The sequence below is a fragment of the Aethalodelphis obliquidens genome, unplaced genomic scaffold, assembly GCF_003676395.1.
Source record: "Aethalodelphis obliquidens isolate GAN/ISIS:26980383/991018 unplaced genomic scaffold, ASM367639v1 scaffold9, whole genome shotgun sequence".
Classification (NCBI taxonomy): Eukaryota; Metazoa; Chordata; class Mammalia; order Artiodactyla; family Delphinidae; genus Aethalodelphis; species Aethalodelphis obliquidens.
The window spans coordinates 5,452,963-5,475,028 of NW_020837953.1; the positions used below are offsets into that span (position 1 = coordinate 5,452,963).

Genomic DNA, 22,066 nt, shown 5'->3' on the forward strand with positions numbered 1-22,066 from the left:
ACAGAAGATAGAAGGAAAGGCCCTTGCCTTGGAAATGATTATAGTCTACCTGGAAGAAAAATTAATTCACATAAAATAATTAATTTAAAAGCACATGACAACTTCTAAGGCAAAGCATTAGATTGCCCCCAAAACTACCCCCCGTAGTTGTACAAGCAGGCTGGGGGCCAGCTGAACTAGCAGGGGGTTGTAGGGCTTGGGACTCGTTCACCCTGGAAACAGGAATAAAAGTCATAGTTAACACCTATATACCTGGCACTGTTCTAGGCGTTACATGGGTTAGCTATTTAAGTCTTCACAATTACTCTATTTAGGAGAAACAGTTATTATCTCCAGTTTACATATGAGGAAACCAAGGCACAGAGCCACGGCCAAGGTTCCAGTCCACAGGGTCTAGCTCCAGAGTCGTGCAGTCCTTTTCCTGTTCGTATCCTCAGAATCTACCCCAGTACCCGGTGCTGGGTGTTAAGATCTTTAAAAAAAATTTGTTTTTCTTTGAGTATTTTCGGGATAATATGATTCAAATCAAAATAAAGACTTGAAAGCCCCAAATGTGTCAGGGAGGAGAAATGCTTTTGAGCTGCACAGCCTCAACTTTTACCTGACCCAAGGCCGGCAAGAAAAAGTTTCTTTTTATTCTTTTATTTATTTATTTATTTTTCCTTTTGTGACAATTTAGTGTTTCTGAACGCTAGGGGCTCCCGGATTCTCTGGTTTGAGAGTAACTTTTCCTTTTAGGATTTTTTTTTTTTTTTTTTTTGGAAAGGGGTGGGGGAAAATGTGGCCTTAATTATCCTACGTCTTTGGCTGCTTAAGGAAGGGGCTGTGCTTTCGGAATCTCTTCTGAGCCAAGTAAGGAGGTCCCTCTCTCTTTTTAAAGGACCTCTTGAAATAAAACTGCCGAAAACAAATCCAGGCGATCACAACGGCAGCTGCGGCGGCAGCAGCAGCAGCAGGAGGAGGAGGAAAGTTAGAGTTGCGGCAGCGCTTCGGCGTGGCTGGGCTCCGCGCAGCTGGGCTCCGCGCAACTCCCATTCATTAAGCAACCAGCTGCGGAGGAGGGTGGTCGAGGGCCCGCGCTGCCCGCTCGCTGCTTTGCACACAGAAACGGGAGCCCCGCGCGTCCGGGGCAGCGCGGCGCTGCAGAAGTTTCTGCTCGGGAGTTGTCTCTCTCCCCTCTGGACTTTCGAACGATTCGGGATTGAGGCAGGAAAAGCAGAGGAGCCCCAGGGGAGCAGAAAGCACCACCGCCTGCCGTTGGAAGCGGGCAGCGGGGCCGCACTCTCCCGCCGCGCCCCGAGCAGCCTCGGCCGGGAGGCGACCCGGGCGTCTGGGTGTGTGACTGCTGTCGCGGGGCGTCTTGACCAGCGCCATGCAAAACTACAAGTACGACAAGGCGATCGTCGCGGAGAGCAAGAACGGCGGCAGCCCGGCGCTCAACAACAACCCGAGGAAGGGCAGCAGCAAGCGGGTGCTGCTCATCTGCCTGGACCTCTTCTGCCTCTTCATGGGTGAGCCCAGCCCCGTTGTCCCTCCGGCCCTCGGCGCCCGGCGCGCGTCCCAGCCCGACCGGGGCTGCGCGCCGGGCCGCGTCTCCCGGCTGCGCCGCGCAGTCCGCCCCGGGGGCCGCCCGCAGGCTTCTCGCGGAGCCTTCGCGCCGCTCCCGGCCCCCGGGTCCCCGCCCTCCCCGTTCCCGCCGCCTCCCCGGCCTGTAAAGGAGTGTCGGGAGCGCTGTAGGCTTTCGCGGGCCACTTGGACACCGAATCCTAAAAGCCGACCTCCGGTTGGAAGCTCGGCCAGAATCCCACGAAAGGCGTGGGCTCGGCCTGTTAGGATAGGGGAAATCGGTGGAACCAGGACCCGGAGCCGGCGTAGAGCTGGTTGCCCTCCATCCGAGTAAGATGGATCTCCTGGAGCGCTGGGCTCCAGCCTGTAGAACGCTGCCTTCCCCCGGCCGAATGTAAACATTCAGCCCTTCCGCCGGGGCTGCCTGGGCCTTTTCTCATGCCGCTATCCTGAACGCCCCCCAGGGGTTGGGAGGGTGCTCTCGAGGGGCGTGATGCTGGGTACCGATCCAGCAGTCACTTTTTAGGCGCCTACTGTGTGCCAGGGAGTACTGCCTCTCCCTGACTCGGTGCAACACGGGCGAGGAGGTCCATTTCACCGATGAGGCAACTGAGGCACTGCGAAAGCTAGCCACGGTTCATGCATCGGGACCACAATTAATTGTACTCCCAGAAAGCTGAGGCTGTAGCCCGCTTCTGTTTTCCAAACTAGTTGGAAGCACAGCTGGAAGAGCAGGAGTAAATGGAATGGAGTGGGAGGGAAAGGAGGATTTATGAACTCGCCCCTGGGGCAGGGGGTGGCTATTGACAAGAATCTACAGGAGTTCCAAGATTGAAGTAAGTGTAGATTTTTTTTTTTAAGCGAATCATGGTGTTATGGGAAGCGTGCAGGACTTGTCATCAGGATACCACCACTCTGCCACTTGCCGGGGGTGCCACCTAACTGCCTCTCTGGCCTCAGTTTCCTCATCAGTTGAGTGAGTGGCTTGAACTAGATGCTCTCTAAGGCCCCTTCCTGCATTAAGAATTCGGATTTGGTCCAGGAGCTGTTCTGCCAACTCTGCTAACTGAAGAAACATCTGTGTTCCCTGTTCCCCTTAAAATAGAACTCCTGCACGGAAGCTCAAGTCCCTTTGAAATGGAGTTGTCCATGCAGAGTGTGCAAACCAGAGACTTCTTGGGCTGGAGTCCAATGACCCTGCGTTCATGGCTCTGTAGCAGGATCCTTACTGAGGTCCATCTGTCCTTGGCTTGACTGTCCATAGTAAATTCTGAGAGTCAAAGAAAGAAAGGACTCTTGGAGTTTAAATATAAGAATGGCCCCCTTTAGATATGCAGAGACAGCTGAAGGTCAAATTGTGCTCTGCGGAAGGGAAGAAAGGTGACTGTAGTTCAGGTGGCAAATCCCATTCCCACCTCCTCGTATCAATTCAGCATTAAGATGTTATGTAAAGGAATTGTCGCTGGGGGGCCTACCTTCCTGAAGGCCATTGGCTTATTATGCACAGTGCAGAGGTGAGTACTTAAAAGTCCCCTTGCCAAGCTATTGAATGTTTAAGAGACCTTCCCTGGTCCTGGGGGAGTACCAGGAACACAAACACATTGAAGCTGTTTGCTGTAAACTTGTCTGGGGCTCCCCAGTGTTCACTGATGTGTTTTGTTCCCTGGTGGTAGGGTGAATTCTTTCTAGACTGTCTGTTCCCTGTACCCTCCTACCTCCTACTTAGTGATTAGGAAAGCAGAGCTAGAAGACACTTGACAGCCTTCGGACAGTTTTATTGAACTCCCCTCCTCTTTCCACTCTTCTGATTTCAGAAGGCAGTCCCACGAGATGGTGTATCTTATCAAAGGAAAAAGTGTGAAGGAATTTGCAAAAAGACACACCTATCAGCTATAGTTTAGCGGGGGACACAGAAATCCCAAGATACTGTTGTACATTGAAGGTGTTAAGTAAGGTGTATGTTTACACATTACAGCTCTTCATCTGCCCCAACTCTCCCTGTGTCCGCTTCGAAGCTAATATTCTATACCTAGCTGTTTGTTAAGTTTACTCACTATTGGCCTCTTTGAGCAAATGATTTTTGTTTACTGAAAAAAAAAAAAGTTAATAAGATACCAGGACGTTGTATTTTACCATAAGGAGCACATAGCTATCCGTTTTAAGGTATGTGCCTTGCCATTAACCTAATGTCAACCAAGTCATTTTCAATGTGTCTCCCCTATGCATAGGCCAAATTACAATATCACTAATTTAATGCCTCTCGACCACCCTTAATAGGAAACACTGTAAGGTAAACATTTACTTGAGAAATTTATGCAGGAGAACTCTATTTGGCTTCTAAAAGAAAATTATTAATACAACATGTGATTTTAATATTCCACACATCACAGTCCTAAAAAATTGTTTCTACTTGGTTCACTTTCTGCCTGGGACTGTCAGTATGATTTAATTTTTATATAGTGTATTGATCATATGGTCTGGATTACAAGGCCCTAATATATGAAAAAGGGAGACATTTTTCTGTTTATTCTCTCACAGGAATATATACCAAGCTTCCTCTCCTTGTGTCTGGAAAAAATAAAAGCTGATGTGCAATATACATGTTATGTAAGTGGAAATATGCAAGCAGTTTAACTTGTTTCACATACCTTTTGGAATGTTAAATTCTTGGTGAAAAAACAGAAGTCCACTCTCCTTTGAGGACCAAAGGAATCTGGTGTCAGAGAATCACCAATGGAGGTTTATATCTCAGAAAATAGCATCTTTGCCGATTATTGCTTTTATAAACACAGTTATGAATCTTTGCATAGTAGTTTTTCTGAAATCGATTTTGTTTTCCTTTCAGTTGCATAAAAGTATGGCCTTCTGTTTTTTTATGCACTCCTTCTGCTCTACCAGGTTACAAGAGAGCAGCAGACAATATTCCCAGGCAAGGAGGAATGAGCATCTACTGTCTTTCTAAGCCCTGTTAGCCTCTTTTTCAGATGAATGAGCTTATGTCCTTTTCACTTCAACTCTGATGAAGAGATTATCTCCATTTTATAGATGAGAAAACTGAGGTACACACTGAAGTCAATTTGAGTGGATCTCTAATCCTCAGTGAGCATGACTGGAGTCCATCCCCCTTTTCTTCCCTCATCTGAAGAACCCTGAAACTCAGATCATTAGAAAATTCTAAAGCTCGGTTTGCAGAAAGTCCTGCCTCTCCACATTTTCCAGTTAGTCATTTGCACCAAAGCAGATGGATAAAGGTGGTTCAACTCTTCTGGTCAGGGATACGGTCTCGTCTCCCCAAGGTATCGTTTTGATTTGGGGTCGTTCTAACACTAAGTAATTCCCAAATTTTGAGGACGCCTTTTTACCCCATGAGACAGTGGTTCCAAAGAAAGCACAAATGGCAGTGCACGGCTGTAGCACAAATGCAGAGCTTTGGTAAATCCATGTGGAGCTTCTCTGCTCTGTCCCCTGTCTCTTCCTTGTCCCCCTCCCCAGATATCTACTGAGTGCCTCCTTCCAACCCATGCAGAGTCAGCCCTGCTGACTCTTCCAGGATGGTTGAAAACCTTTATTGTCTGGATTGGCTAGTTTATTTTGTTTTTCATTTTTTTTTCTCCTTAGCTCTTCCATCCCTTTCTCTTATACTTGAGATATACCATAGGGTTATAGCTGCCTTTGTGGGAGACTGTTAAAGCCAGAGTTGGTGGCCTTTTCCACTTTTAGCCCTTTTGACTTCCTGTCAATTTGAGATTCTTTCTTTCCCCCTTCCTGTGCAGTTGTTTGGGCTGGCAAGCCCTGTTCATAGCATGATGCTAATGATACCATAGTTGAGGGCTTCTTCCCCGTGTAGGCAGTCATGTTTATGGAGACACCCTGCCCTAGGTGTCATGTCAACCTGGTACACATTATTTGTGGAGTGATAATTTGGGGGATGCCTCCTGTGTCAGTACTTCACCAACTCAGCTAATAAGGAGACCCATCTGGTGTGACATGCAGATTTCTCAGGCTCCTTCCCAGGAGATTCAAATTCACTAGGCTCTGGACCAGGGCCTAGGATTCTGTGTTTTATAAAAGCTTCTGGTGATTCTTATCAGGCCAATCTGAGAATCACTGTGTTGTTTAATAGCTAATGTCTTGAAGGGCAGTTGGTTTATGTAGAGGGATCGCATGTTCTGGCACGTTTTGAATTGTTAGGTTGTCTGTACTTTTCTTTCTGTTTGTGGCCAGTACACCTGTCTTTTCCAATAAAGATATTCAAGATACCTAGAGATTATCATACTAAGTGAAGTCAGACAGAGAAAGACAAATATCATATCAAATATCAAAGACAGATATCACATATCTCTCATAGGTGAAGTCTAATTTTAAAAAATGATATAAATGAACTTATTTACAAAACAGAAACAGGCTTGCAGCTATGGAAAACAAACTTATGGTTACCAAAGGGGAAACGTGGAGGGGAGGGATAAATCAGGAGCTTGGGATAACCGTACACACACTACTGTATATAAGATAGATAACCAACAAGGACATACTGTATAGCATAGGGAACTCAACTCAATATTCTGTGATAACCTATATGAGAAAAGAATATAAAAAAGAATGAATATAGGTATATGTGTAACCGAATCACTTTACACCTGAAACTAACACAACATTGTAAATCAACTACACTCCAATTAAAAAAAAATATTTAAGATTGTTAGAATCCTTTCAAAAGGAAAAATTACCTCTGGGTGCTGGCCTGAAGGTCTGATTTTTAGTGCAAGGACTTGCTGGTGTCTCCTAACGGCTAAGAGACTGGGATTTTTATTTCTTTTTAAACTGAGTTCTCTGTAGTGTTGTAGGCCAAGTGACCACTTTGGATAAATGGAGTGTTAACTCTATAAATATTTTCTTTTGAGATATTGAAGTTTGTCTATGAGTAAACAGTGAAATGAATGAATGCAGCTTCTAAAGAGACCCTTTAAAAGCTCAAAGTTAGCTTGGCAAAGTATTGTGGCAACAACAGAAGCTTCGGATTCACCCAGGCCTGGGTTTGAATCCTGACATAAAGTCATCTACACACGTGACATGGGCAAAAATTATTTAACCTTTCAGGCCTCAGTTTCCTCATCTGTAAAATACAAAAGCAAACCTGTGACCCTCGTATATGGTGAGGCTCAGATGAGATCACAAATCTCAAATCACTTCGAAGAGGTAAAAAGCACTAAATCATTATCGGGTATCATGTAGCTATTATTATTCACAGTAATAGTAGCATTTTCCTTTCCTTCCCGGTGTCCTTACTCCTCGATGGTTCTATGAATTTAATATTTTGGCGGCAAAGTTGCCTGAAATATATTAGGGGAAACAGTTGTGAAGAGAATCCCAAGAAAAAACCAGACAGAGGGAACACAAATGTTTTCTATTAGCCAGAGAAAAGCAGTGGCAGGTTTGGGAAAAGTCACAGTGCAGGAACCTCAAGAGTCTTTGGTGGTTACCTTCTTCCCCTCTGGAAGGGACATGGCTATATCATCTTAAGGGAAAGACAAATACACCTTTGTCGGGGAGGGAATTTGGACAAATGGCCTATTTTAGTGTCAACTCTTATATGTGTCTTTTGAAAGCCCAGAGGAAGAAAAAATAACTAAAAAGAGCAACATGATTGAAAATAATCAAAATGCTTGTCATCCAGGGCACTCTCCATATATCTTGAGGAAGGGAATCACTGTGGTAGTGAACATATTTATTGTTCAGGTCAACCATGTAATATAGATAGTAGATTCCTTTTAGAGAGGAGGAAACTGCAGTTCAGAGAGGTTAAGTAACTTGCACAACGGTGCCCAGCTAGTAAGTAGTCACTAAATTTTCCAGAACTCTCGTCGGCTTACCTTGCTGCCCACTTTTCAATGCAGTTAATGCAGTGAAGACTCCCTCTTTTCTATTCCATTCCATTTCATTTATTTCCATTTTTTTGAGTCCAAGTATGTACAAATATGTTCTGCAGGGCCCAATAGAAATAGTTGCAGAACAGCTTGGAGTGTGCTGACTGAGCCTCTCGGTGGACGTAATAAAGAAAATTCCATCGGAGCAATTCTTTAGTGCCTAGATTCATGGATGCTTTAGAATTTGAAAGTACCTTGGGGATTTCATTATCAACAATACCAAGTCATTTTTTATCTCAGTCAGAAAAATAGGCCTCTTTCAACAGGGGACAGGTGGGAGGTCCAAGGGGGAAGCACAGGCTTTGGAGACAGATAGGTGGGAGTTTGCTTAGGGTTATTAGCTGTACGTGGTTAGGCAAGTTGTGACTGTCTCTGAGGCCTCGGTTTTCTCATTTGTAAAATGGGATAATATGTGTTGTGAAGTTGCGAGGCGATGCCTGGTATAGTGTGTGGCGCTGTGCACTCCCCAGCTGCTGTTGTCATTGTCACCACGTCCTAGTCTGTGCCCTTGATTCACATAGGAAGACTTGGATGCTTGGACTGGTTAGTAATTGTCTGGTGATAGCGAAAGGGCAGGACCTAGAACCAAGGTCTTGCCTTTATACCATTTTGCTTTTCTGGTGCGTACTTGTCAGTTCGAAACTTAATTATCATTTATGAGGTAGTTCTCCAGAGAGCCCTATTCTCATTTTTCTCTTTCCTGGGTCAATTAAAAGAGGAACAAGACAAACAGGTTTAACTTTTAACCCAAATCAGAGGATGATAGGTTAGTAAGGGCAGAGACACATGGGGCAAATTTGAAGGACTAGGTAGTTTTTTTGATATATCACTTTTCTTCCACTGGCCCTTGTTCTAGAAGGTGCTTATTACCAAAGATCACTGCTGACTGATTTGAACTTGAACAGGCACCATCTTTTTCAAATGATGTGTCCCAGGAGAGAAGAAAGAGAAGCCCACGTTTTCAAAGTGTTTGTTTTTGACTGGGGAGGAAACTGAGTCTCAGATGAAATAATTTTCTCAAGGTCATGCATGAGTTGGTGGTCCCAACATTCAAAAGAAGGCTAGGTCAGTTTCTGAAACATCCTTGTGAAACTATTCTTCCTTTAGGTCCAAGTTAAATTATAAATTATGATCTGCATTAGAATTCCCAAATTTAAACCAAACCAAACCAAACAACACACATAAGATCCAGTTGGCACCTTATGAAAGGAACTTGATGCTTTCTGTGTGCTTTGAGAGTATACACTGCAATCAGAGTATTGGTGGGAAGTGTGTTTTTGAGGTTTGTCACAAATTAACAAAATTATATGCTTAGAGAGTTTTGCAGAGAAATGCAAATCAGTGTAAGCGCCTTGTCATAATAAGCAGTATGCTTTTGTTCCTGTTTATGTATCCCTAAAGCACATAATACACACGATTATATTGACACGAAGGAAGCTGTTCTCACTGATGGTTTCTTTATATCTGGCCCCCAAATTAGCATCAATCAGTATAATTTCTAGAGAGCCTATTTAATTAAGTCTATGTTTGTACCTGTCTTTCAGGTATGTCTTGTCTTCTGCAGTTGTTTCTTGAGCATCTACTATGTGCAACACCCCTTAGTCCCTTCTTCCCCTGGGGTGGGGTTGGTGGGTGGGGTTCCTTGTGCTTTATGAATTCCCACGTTGGGAAAGGGTAACAGACTTTTGTGTAATTTTACACACTTAGTGCTGCTGATTTGGGCATGGTAAGGGAGGGGCTATAGCTGCACAGTGAAAAGCAATGAGTTTGCCTGAGGGCTTGGAGCTGGGTCTTGTTAGAGAAATAATAGCCTTCATTACATGGAGTGGGAAAGGGTATTGCAGCAGAGGGAGCAACGGATGCTGAGACTTAGAAACAAGAACGTTTTTGGGAAGGGTGGGTGGTTGGAGGCTGGAGTGTAAGTGCTGTGTATTTGCATTGAGTTGGTGGGGGAAGAGAATGTTGGGGATGAGGCTGGAGAGATAGTTAGGAGCCAGATTAAAAAGGGGAGCTATAAATGGCAGGCCGCTAAGGGACTTGAACTTTAATTTGGAGGACCAGCGAATGAGGTTGTATTTTCGTTTTCATTTTTCTTTTTATTATGGAAAATTTCATACAGAAACCAAACACAGTATATACCTAGGAGTGGAATTGCTGGGTCATATGGTAACTCCATGTTTAACTTTCTAAGGACCTGCCAAACTGTTTTTCCATAGCAGTTGCACCATTTTAGAAGTACCGTAAGGTTAGTTAAAATGTGTAAGGAAAAAAAAAATTACCAAAGTTTTACAGGCAATGTTTGACATTAACATATTCATGAGCAGTTTTTAAGAGGGGATTAATTTAATCTGATTTGTGTTTGAGGGGAGGGAAATTGGAGGCCAAGGAGGGAGATCATTTGGGAGGCAGATTAGAAATGAACCTGAGGTACAGGGGACAGAGAGGAGAAGGATGGGTGACAAGGAGATTAAAGGAGATTGGGGGGGTGAGGGGGATGGTGGTGGTGGGGGGGTTCCTGATCTCCTGGTTGGGAGCCTCTGAACCATGGTGATGCCTCTCTCTCCACGAACACTTTAAAGGCAGTGTTTGTAGAGACCTATGAAGCCTGTATTATAGGATTAGTGAATGCTTCTTTATGTTCATAGCCTTATTAGAAAGATGAGGCTATAAGTTTTTTATATACATAATTTATTTAATTAATATATATTTTGCTCTGGAATTTTTAAATTTCTCAAAGCCCCTTAAAATAAATGGGCCATTGGTAATCCTCTTGGTTTAGAGAGACGGTTTTCCTTGAGTTATAATGGTGTTTTTAAAACAGTTTTGCTGAGATCTAATTTATGTACCATAACATTGATTCATTTAAAGTGTTCAATTCACTGGCTTTTATTATATTCACAGAGTTGAGCAACCATCACCACAATCAGTTTTAGAACATTTTTATCACTGCAGCAACAAAAAAACTGTACCCATTAACTGTCACTCCACATTTACCCTCCTCCTCCCCCCATCCCATGGCAACCACTGATCCACTTTCTGTTTCTTTGCCTTTCACTCAGCATAATATTTTCAAGGTTCATCCGTATCGTAGCATGTATGTTCAGCATGTGTGTTCAGCAGGTATTAGTACTTCATCTACTTTTTTTTTTAACATCTTTATTGGAGTATAATTGCTTTACAATGGTGTGTTAGTTTCTGCTGTATAACAAAGTGAATCAGCTATACGTATACATATGTCCCCATATCCCCTCCCTCTTGCGTCTCCCTCCCACCCTCCCTATCCCACCCCTCTAGGTGGTCACAAAGCACCGAACTGATCTCCGTGTGCTATTGGACATAGATTTTCAATTCTCATGGTTATATTTACCTAGGAGTGGAAATGCAGGACGATATGGTTCCTGTGCTTGACTTTTTGAGGAACTGCCAAACTATTTTCCATAGTGCCTACACCATTTTGGAAGTATCTTAAGATTAATTAAAATATGTATGGAAAAAATACAAAAGGTTTACCGAAGACCTTTGGAATTAACATATTCATGAAACCACTCTAGTGCTGCTTTGTTTGTCAGAGAACATTTCACAAAGAAACAGAGTTTTCAGTCAGTTTAGCAGTGTCAGTGGGTTTACGATGAGTGAGCAGAGAACAATAAGGCTGCCTGAGGAATAGATGCTGGGTGGTCAGCTAGACCCCCTCACCCGCTGAGTAACGTACTTCCACAAACCAGGGTGTGTGACAAGCAGATTCCTGCTTCAGCAAAACGAAAAGCAGCCTTAGATCTTCAGAGTACCCTGAAAACAGTTAAAAGTACAAATATTAAAAATCTCTATTCTTTGGATTAGCTTTACAATATTTTTAAGACCATGAAATAGAACTGTAGCTCCTGATAAGGTTGATTTTTTTTTTTTTCCCATCCCCTTTCCCCCCTGGAGATATGGCTGTTATACATGATTATCATCTCAAAAACTAAAATTACTGTGCGTCTTTTAGATTCATGTGCTGGATGCTGGGTGATATTAAAGGGTATAAGACACAAACACAGATCTTTAGAAACTGGTTGGAGTGTCAAGTTGAAAATTACAGTGAAGATGAAGCTATAAGTGCGTGAAAAATTAAACCACATAGAATACAAGAGGGTGAGGAAAAGGCACTCAACCTTCATTATTAGGAGTTTTAGTTGATATCTCACTTAATCTTTCCAATAACAAAATAAGGTAGATGTCAATAACCGGTTTTGCAACTCAGGGTAAATGATTTGCTCAAGTTCACACAGCTAATATGTGTTAGGCCTGGGATTTGGACTCAAGCAAGCCTGACTAAATAATGACAATTGCTAACATTCATTGAGTGCAAGTATGTACCTCTCACTGGGCAAAGCAGTGTGCATGTGTTCTCTTATTTAATTCTCCCAATGAGCCTATGAAGTCTTCATTACTATTATCTCCATTGACAGAACTGAGGTTCAGAGATGTTAAAAAATAACTCACCAGAAGTTACACAGCAGGTGAGTTTGAGTTGGGGTCAGACCTGAAAAGTCTGTCTCATGAGGCCATTTTTTTTTTAAACATCTTTATTGGAGTATAATTGCTTTACAATGTTGTGTTAGTTTCTGCTGTATAACAAAGTGAATCAGTTATATGTATACATATATCCCCATATCCCCTCCCTCTTGCTTTGAGGCCTGAAGCCCAAGTTTTCCCCACTATTCCCTGCCAGCTTTCACATCAGCAACACTTGAGGAATTGTCCAAAATGAGTTAGACTCATGATTCTCACCCTGGGTTCTCTGGACCTGCCAAGGTCTGTTAGGGCAATCACAGGGCATCTCGTGCTCTTTTTAGGACTTCAGAAATACCTAACACATCCTGTACGTTTTTCAATGATTAACTTGCCTAGACTAACTGAGAACAGCAGCCTCTGCCTGGACTGGTCACAGCACTGGCGTTCTGTGCTTGTGATCTGAATGTGGAATGACACTGGCAGATCACTCTGGTCTCGCTGGTTATTTCCACTCATCAGGGGATGTGATTGACACTTCCCATGCTTTGATTAACAGAAGTGGAGAAATGAAGGAAGGAACTGCAAGGCATCTTTGATGGTGAAAAGGTTGGGCAGTCTAGAATGGACAAGCAGCTCTGGATTTAGGGCAGAGGAAGCCCGCTGGATCCTGGGAAGGCTTCTTAAAGGAAGGAGAGACTTGAACAAGGCCTTTGTCACTCATGTCAGGGAGCAGGAATGGGTCTCTCTGTTAGTGGCCCTGTTTGTCCCGTGGGCTCTGTCTGCTGTCTTGGTGGTTTGATGTAACCTTTGGGTCACACTGAGAAATTGTGAGCTTCTCTGGTTAGTGGCTGTGGATGCGGCATCTTCATTAAATGCAGTAAATAGAACTTCCCCCAGTAGCCTCTTCCCCACAAATGACCCACATTGTTGTAAAGTTAGCAACCACTGACAGGAAGTGGCAGGAGTGCTTCCAGCCACACAGTGGGTTTCATTAGACACTGGCCCAAAGTAGCTGTTTTGGTCATTTTGGCTTTCGTAGGCTTCTAGGGAGGAATGGCCTAATACATTCTTTCTCATCCTTGCATGTGTCCTGTGTCATCTTCGCCTTAGTGGATATTTTGATTAAATGCCTAGTGTCTTCTTTTGAAGCAGCCATATGTTTCGCCATCAAAGGGAGGAGCTTCTGGCAGGCTGAGATTTAAGAATATTTCCAAAGGTGTCACCAACTTACAGTAGTCCTCCCTTATCTGCTGTTGCCCTTTCCATGTTCTCAGTTACCCTCAGTCCAAACATATTAAATGGAAAATTCCAGAAATAAACAATTCATAAGTTTTAACTTGCATGCCGTCTGAGTAGCGTGATCAAATCTCTCGCTAGGATCCCCAACTGGTGACATGGTCAGCTACTGACATCCAACCATCCACGTTGTTATGACTTGATGATCCAGGATCACCCGATGCATATGGTCCTTCTTCTGACGTATCATCAGAAGGTCAGTAGTAGCCTAACGCTGTGTCACAATACCTACGTCATTACTTCACTTTATCTCATCATGTAGGCATTTTATCATCTTGCATCATCACAAGAAGAAGGGAGACTACAGTACAAGCAGATATTTTGAGAGACAACATTCACATAACTTTTATTACAGTATATTATCGTAATTCTATTTTATTAGTCATTGTTGTTAATCTCTTCCTGTGCCTAATTTAAATTAAACTTTATCATAACGATGTATGTACAGGAAAATTCATGGTACGTATAGGGTTCGGTACTGCCCACAGTTTCAGGCATCCACCGGAGCTCTTGTAAGTATCCCCTGAAAATAAGTGGGGGGCTATTATACTTGAATCTTTTGTATAGCAGTTTTCTCATTTAAATCTGTCTGGAAAGAGTGGCTCCAATGCCCTGGCAGGAGGGATGATGGGTCCCACTCACTCTAGTAAACCTTTGCTTTGGACGGTCTATACTGTAGGCATTGTGTGAATGTAGAATTCTCTGGGGCTGGCTGGGAAATTAAAGTATACTTCTTGAGTCAGAGTATTCAAAATACAGGGCTTTCAATCCCAGGGGAAAATAAGCCCTCTTGATTTTAGGGTTTAATTTTCCAAAGGCCACTGATGGAGTTGAAGACCCTTTAATTATAATTTTGCTTTAAATTGGATGTTTGTGGTTGTGTTGACCTCAGCTGTGAAATCCAAACATTTATTATTGATTAATAATCCCTTTCATTGAACAGTTCTACCAAATGATACCATATGCATCTGAGAATTTGAATGTAAATATTCTTCTTGCCTCAATTCATTTTTCTCATTCTAGCTCTTTCTTCAGCTCCCCAGCCCTGAAAAGCCCGCAAAACAAAACACTCAAACCACCCTACCCAAGATATCATTCTCCAAGTGTCAACAGGAAAAAGTCCGGGAAAGGAACATCTTTGAACCCTTGCACTATAGTCAGGCACATTCACGCATCTCATCAAAGCCTACAACTGTGGAGGGGAGCTATCACTGTAACTGATTTTACAGATGTGGCAGTTGCCCTTGGGAAAGGTCGAGGAACTTGCTGGGGATCCTGCATCTGGAAAATGGTGGAATGCCTGGGGCAAGAACCAGCCAGCACCTATGTCTCCTCTTTCCTCCCACAGTGAAGACTCGCATTGAAATTTGCACTGACTGCTATTTTCAATAATAGGCATATGAAGCGAGCAAGCCAGCCAGAAAATTTTAAAATGAAATGACTAGACCTTGTAAAGTGTTCAAGTGTGATTTGGGGGTTAAAGCCTTTTGCCCCTTTTAGTATTGCCTGTTTCTTTGTAAATTCCTAGAGGATAGATATTAGACTCAAAACGTCTGGCCTGGAAGGGGGAAGGGCATGAACTTTGCTGTACATCCCTGGCAGGCAATCATGCAAGGGGTTTGTTAACTGGCTTGAATTTCACAACAACCTATGGAGGAGGAGGGGGTTAGAGTTCATTTCAGTTTCCTCAGAACCTGGTCGGCTCTGCCTGTCTCAACTCTTTTTGGTGGGTGGCGTAACACATTGTATTAATAATTCAGCTACTTCATCACTCGCAGAGACTGTTTACTAAGATTCCAGGGGAACTGCTTTGCTAGAATCTATTTGGAGCTGGTAGCTTGGACCATGCATCCACTTTGGTTGAAAATATGCTCACAGAGCATCCCAACTCCAATTCTGTAGAGCCTGAGAAGAAAAGGGCAGAAAACCGCGGCAGGGGACTACCTTGCCGATTTCGTACAGAGATGGAATGACTGGGGGATAGCGACTTCGGATTTGTATTGTTAATTCTTCCTATGGGTTTTCTCCAAAGGAGTTAAAAGGGCAGGGAAATGCAACAATTTGAGTGAAGCAGCCTACACTTGGGTTAGAGGCTCTGTGTATTTCCCAGGCTATTGCAGGACTCCTATTCAGCTGGGATTTGAATGGGAGTGTGATTTGCATGAGAGCAAGTGTATAAAGTAGGTCTTTTTTTCCCTTTCCTCAAAGAAGTTTTGTGGCATTTCTTTTTCTGACAGAGTTGGCATGAAGCTTTGACAAACACAGACCGATGGAAAAGTTAAACAGGCCTGAGAGCAAGCGCATTTTGTCCAGATCCTTCACACTTAGAATGCAGAGCAGCTGGCAGGAGGCAGCTTAGATCACAGGAGTCATGGCAAGCGCTGTTCCTCCACTGTGGACTGGTGATGAATGGGAAATGCTCACAGAAGCAAGGGGAAAATGGATGATTGCCTATTTATCATTCTCTGTGGTCGGGGGAAACTACAGATGAGAACAGTCCTGGGACTCAGCTGTCCATCTTATCTGTCCTTCGGTATTTATTGAGATAAATACAAAGAGATAACAAAGAAATACTAGAGGCAGATCCTGCCCTCAAAGTGTAGGAGAGAAGATGAGAAGATAGACACACATTCATTCCTGGAGAAAACATGGCCAGGTGTCTTGAGCTGATCACTAAATGAAATTTTAAAAAGTCTTAGAAAGTTTAAGAGGCAGCTCCACACTGATCCTGGGCTGTGTTCCCAACTTTGCTGTATTAGCTGGGTGATCCCTGGCATATCACTGCCACTTTAGGAATGGTAAAATGGAGATGATGATTCATTCCCTGCCTGCCTCATGGAGCTGTTGAGACCAAGGGTATGGTATCACATGTATATAGGAAAATGCTTTGAAACCGTGAAGTCATATTTGTACAATGTATATATATATATATAGAGAGAGAGAGAGTCTTCTGAATCTGCTCTCCTCCATTCTCCCTATTTCTATCCCACTTTAAGTGCATGCTGTCATACACCTAGATCTGAAAACATTCCTTTACAGATCTTATTTTTAGGGGGATAGTGTCCCCCCGTATATTATTTATGCATTAACTATACAGGAATCGTTTCTCAAAACTGTAATTCGGATCACATAGGCCCTTCTCTTCATGATTTTTATGACCTCTCGTGGACTACAGAATAAAACTTATTAGTATATTTGAGACCCTTCAGAATCTGGCCCCAACCAACCCTTTCTGCTCCCCATTCCCTTCCCATCCCCGTCCACTTCCCCCCTTTATGCCCTTGTCCCAGACATCTCCATTCTGTGGCTCTTCCAGGAACTTTCCCACCAAATCATTTCTCTTTGCTTGATACGTGTTACTCACCTCTTAGAATCAATTCAAGTGCCACCTCCTCTGTGAAGACTTTTCTGATTTCCTCTGGGCAGAGTCCCCTCTTTGGGCTATCATAGCACTTTGTATTGACCTTTCTTGTGTCAAATTTTTTGGCTTGTTTTATGGTTTTGTACAGTTCCATCTTAATAGATTATGATTCCCTTGTTTATAACAGGTGCTTGAAAATTTTTATTAAAGTCAAGACATTGAAGAAAATGTCAATAAAACATTATTTTAGTAAATATAGACAAGAAGCAAAAAGAAAAATAAAATTTTTGTTGCTTATCCTACCATAGTCCTAAGGTAGCCATGGGCACAGTATCTCTTCTTTCTATAAATGGCTGAATTATTATTAAGTATAATTATAAAGCTAAACACTGGATGCTTAAGACATACTTCTTGCCAATCAGTGTGATGGAATGGAAAAAAGCCTTCGCTTTCTAGAGTTTATAACAGCCCATAATAAAGTATTAACTAACCTGAGAGATGGGGAGTATGTAGCTAATTAAAGGCAGCTAGATATTTTAAGTTCGATTTTGCATTTCATGCAGTGTTTTGAACTTGGTCAACAGACTGAATTTGTACTAACCATAATAGCTTCCATTAAAAAAAAAAAATTGAACTTACCCTAAAAGCCAGGGCTGTATTTTAGGATGAGTGGTTTTTCTCATCCTAGTCGTGCCTTAAGGGGAGGCTCTGAATGAGGAGAGCAGACGCCTCCTGTTGGGGAAAGATGCCCAAGCGGAGAGTTACGAAATCTAGGTTTATGTCTTAACTTTCTTATTAACTTTCTGGTCACTTTAGCCAAGTAACTTTTCCTCTCTGTGACACTGTTGTCTCATCTGTGAAATGGGACAGTTAAATCTTCCAGCATGGAGAATTCTCTTGTTCTTTTGTCCAACTCGGCATTTCCTCTGAAGTCTCTACCTCCGTTCCTTAAAATATTTTAAAGTTCACATTGAAGGAGGAAGGGAAGGATTTTCTCCTTTCAAATCTTTTCTGTTTGATCATATTGCTGTACTTTTTCTTAATTCTTTCCCTTCAAAAGTATTTGGTTCATAGCTTTTACCATTGGAAAAACTTAAAAACAATCCCCTTGTATACTAGGACACTGCACATTTGTATGTTTACCTTTTTAGGTATTAATCTGGGTTAATCTTGCTTTTCATAATTTTGAGAGGGCTGAGATTGTAGTACCAAAATGTCTGATTCAGAAGAGAAAGGAACTAACAGTACAGAGCACCTAATGTGTTTTATTCGATCCCTGTGATATCCTTGTGGAATGGGTGGATTACTCCAATTTTATAAATGATAAAACTGAGGCATGAAGAGGTTAGTTACTAGGAATTAACCCCAGATCTGTGTATCTTATTTCAAAACTCAGGCTTCAAGACCATTTAATCAGTCTTCCCACTTTCACCCACACCTGGGGCAGTCCCTCTAAACCATCTTTTCTTGGTTAGTGTCAAACCTCTGCTTAATAATTTCAGTGATGGTAAATTTTATAGCAGCTCTAATGGTTCAGAATATTATGTTAATATAAAATCTACCTTTCTATATATTTAACCGAGCATTGGCTATGTTTGGTACTCTGCTGGTAAGTTGTTATTAACATTAATAATCATATCAATCAGTTTCATAATGAAAAGCTCCTGAATAAGTGGTGGTGATACGTCACTTCAGGCAATATTCGTTGAGCACCTTTCACGTACCAAGTACTGTGCTTGCTGTTGGGGTCTAATGATGAACTGGATGTAGTTCTTCTAGGGTCTTCTGGAGGAGACGCTGGTCAGATGCAGCTCGAGAAATACAACACAGACACGGTACAGAGGTAACAGGATCCAACTGGGGGGCCTGGGGACAGTCTCGTCACAGCTGTTTGGATGGGCAACTCAGGGGAACGCTCTTAGGCACCATTGTCAAAGAAGGCATTGCGCTGAAGACCTTTCTTGAGCAGGGTGGTTCCTGTGCCTCAGCTCTAACCATTGGTACAATGACCACCCTTTAGAATAACCTTAGAATGCAGGAGTGGAGGGGCCTAAGCATCAGTCGTTTTCCCCTGCCCGCTCCCATTGAATAGATGGGAAAACTAGGCTCAGAGAAGCTCAGTCTCTTAGAAAATGAGTAAAATCCAGAGCAACTAAAACCCTTACCTTGTGCAGGTTCAAGTTTAAATCCAACATATGCCATATTTTAAAGCATCCCTTTATGCCGTGGATTTGGTTATTATGCAAATCAGATAATGACCCCATGTGTCATAAAGCCTCTTAAACCTTCACGTAACATCCCAAAGCACAGCAATATACTCTTACAGTAAAAAAAAATTCCAAAAATATGATTATGTTAAAAGTGGGTAACCCTCCCACCCTCCCTCCAAATTCCACTCCCCAGGGGCAGCTGCCGCTAACAGCTGTAGTTCCTGCCAGCCTTACTTTGAATACACAGGTCTTCTGATTGGCATCTACCTTCATCCGTATTGGTTGTTTCCTGGACACACCCCACAGATGTCTGCCTTCTGGCTCTGGCTCATGCCTTTGCTCTTCAGAGCACCCTCCCCTTCTTCTCTGCCTATGGGAAAGAGTATTCATCTCTAGTCTGGTTTCTGCTCATCCTGTATCCTCACTACCCCAACCTTGGGGAACTTTCACCTCCTCATTTCAAGTCCTTCCAGCTGTGACACTAGGTAGCGACCTTCAATCACTTACTTTCTGTTGGGTTAACTTTCCTTCCCTAAATAATGGGGCAGTTGAGTTAGATGATCTTTAAGCTCTGCTGAGGTCATCAAATATAAAAGACTCCACACTTAGGACATTGCTTCACGGTTAGATGTCTTGATCCGTGTTGAATTGCTGAATCCTGTACAGGGTTGCGACATAAGAGGAGAGATAAAGAGATTCACCCTAAGAAGTTCCCACAGTTTAATCTCAAGAGTTAGAAAGTTTTAAACTTTCAGAGGCGATACGGCACAATGGAAAGAGGATGTGTCCTGGGGGACAGTTCTGGACTCAAATCCTGGCTCCACCATTTGCTAGCTTACAACCCGAGGCCAGGGTTGTAACCTTTCTGAACTTCAGTTTCCTCATCTGTAAAAGAAGGACAACAGTTCCTATCTGACAGAGTGTCCCAAGATTGGGAGATATAGACAGTAGGCTCTTCCACATTAATCTCTACCCTACTCTCTAAAACCTTTTTGTTTAGAAACTTTTCTGTCACAGCTGGCAAGCTTCACAAGGAATAAGAGAGAGTGCTACCTGGATTGATAGGATGTGCAGTGTACACGGTATGGATTAGATGCAGTTTACCTGATCTGCCAAAAGTAACTTTGGAGTCCTTCCAGGGAATCACCGAGTAGCTGTACAGATGTTGCTACCTTTCTGTCTGCGCTTGCTAAAGGAAGGTGTTTTCCAATTTGGAGAGAACGTGTTGGAAATTTGTCTTTAATGCATTCCAGTGTTCTGAGGCAAAACTTGCCCCAGAGATTGAGCAGAGCCTATGAACCAATATCATTTAAAGTTCATTAAAACGATCATCTTAATTGAATACAATTGAGAACAAGAAGTTCTCAGTCTTCTGGTAGCAATTAAAGACTAAAGAGTCAATTCGCAGTTGTTTTTGCAACTCTTAAAATAATACTTTCTCTGCCCCTCCTCTCATGAAAAGAGTTTTTAGCTATAGACATACCCTCACATTGAGGATTTTGAAAGCTGTGAGGACCACAAACCTGCTGGCAAAGGCTTCTGCTGCCAAGGCATCAGAGTTCTCAAAAGCAAGATGGTTCAAGCTCTGGATGCGCTGATTTGGAAATAGAGTCCAAACAAAGGGCCTTTTGAAGCAGGAAACTGGGCTTTGGCTTCAGCACAGAGCAGTGTGGGATTGGAAAAGCGCCCTAGGACTCGCTGAGGAGAAGAGGCACTATGAGACCGATGGGAGGAAGTATAAAGTTTCTCCATACAGTGAGACTTTCTTTCCAAAGCCTCGAAAGTTGGTTTCGGAAGCTGTCATCTTTCCTCTGTCTGCTTCATCGGCATGCCTCTAAAATGTGGGCTTAACGACATGGTATGTCTTTGAGCAGAAAAGGAAAATGAGCCTCCAAGGTACATGGGGACGTTCCCATTCTAGCAAGATGCCTCACCTGAAGACCAGTGGTTTTCTTTCAAGACCCAAAGCAACCACATTCATGAATTCATTCATTCACTCACTTAATTGCAATATTTACTGATCACCTGCTACGTGCTAGCTTGATGGAGGTATAAAGTTAAACAGCACAATTCCCGCTCAAGGAGCTCAACATTTAGTTAACCAAAACTTGAAGTACTTCCCAATGTGTTCACGCACACATGACTTTCCTCTCCTCCATCACGCACACAGGATTTTACATTTGACCTTCCCTGCAGTGAAACTTCGAATACTCACCTTTACAGGTATTCCAAACAGCAGCACACTGACAACAGAAGGAGTCCAGTTCAGGTAGAGAAGGGCTGTAAGCACGGGGGAAGGCTCAGTGATGGAGCTTAAGGAAGAGAAAATAATTTAAATTCTGATGGATTCTATTCTTCGTGGGGTTTTTTTTTCCTGTTCTTTTCCTGTTCCTTTTTCTTTTTTCTGGCCATGCGGCTTGTGGGATCTTAGTTCCTGACCTGGGATTGAACCTGGGCCCTGGCAGTGAACCGAGTCATAACCACTGGACCACCAGGGAATTCCCAGTTCTTCATTTTGATATATCTAAACTTCACCTATTAAGCACAAACTTCCGTGACCAGAAAAGACCCGCTTCCTGTCAAAGGCTTGGTGAGACAGAGGGAGGGGAGTGGAAACACAAGAGTAGGAACAACAGAAGGAAAAGGGTGGGTTTGGCAGAACCACGGGCAAGAGAACTTACGCTGGAGAGCCTGGGAGCTGGAACCCGTCGCCATAGAAGAAGCGCGGTGGCTTTGGGTTGTACATTTGGAAAACTGATTTTTCTGGAACAGAAAGGGCTCAAAGATGTGAGGCAAAAAGGGACAACCTTTCATGTATTAGTGATCTTAGATGTTTGCTCTGTGCCCCAAATGTGTATCAATGATGTAGCCCATGTGTTCGTGTCTTCCAAGAGTCAAGAATCCAAGCTTACTCTGTCTCTGCCTTGTAGCGTTATGTGCCAGTTTACTATTGATTGTTCCTACACAGTAGTTTTACAGACGTAGGCTTGCTCAACCAATGCAAACATTCTTGAATTCAGAGGTGCCAGGGCCTTGAATCTGCATACAGGTTCCCCTAATATTAGTTGGATGTTGTCATCAGATGTAGGGATGTCTTGATTCCCACTGAAGGTGGTGTTTTTGATGACAAGACTTAATCAGAGAAGTGACAATGTCTGATTGGTTGATTGAACAACATTTAGAAGAAAACTTTCTGGCGTGTTTACAGATAC

At 43.0% G+C, this 22,066-nt stretch overlaps 1 protein-coding gene across 1 annotated transcript in view; it reads left to right on the top strand.

The window, feature by feature from the left end:
- The first annotated feature begins 677 nt into the window (after positions 1-677).
- Positions 678-22,066, top strand: part of PLPP3 (phospholipid phosphatase 3) — an 83,298-nt gene continuing 61,909 nt past the window's right edge. Inside the window, exon 1 of the mRNA XM_027108402.1 lies at positions 678-1,511. Coding sequence (XP_026964203.1) covers positions 1,373-1,511 — 139 coding nt within the window. The 5' untranslated portion in view covers positions 678-1,372. The remainder of the gene's footprint in view (positions 1,512-22,066) is intronic.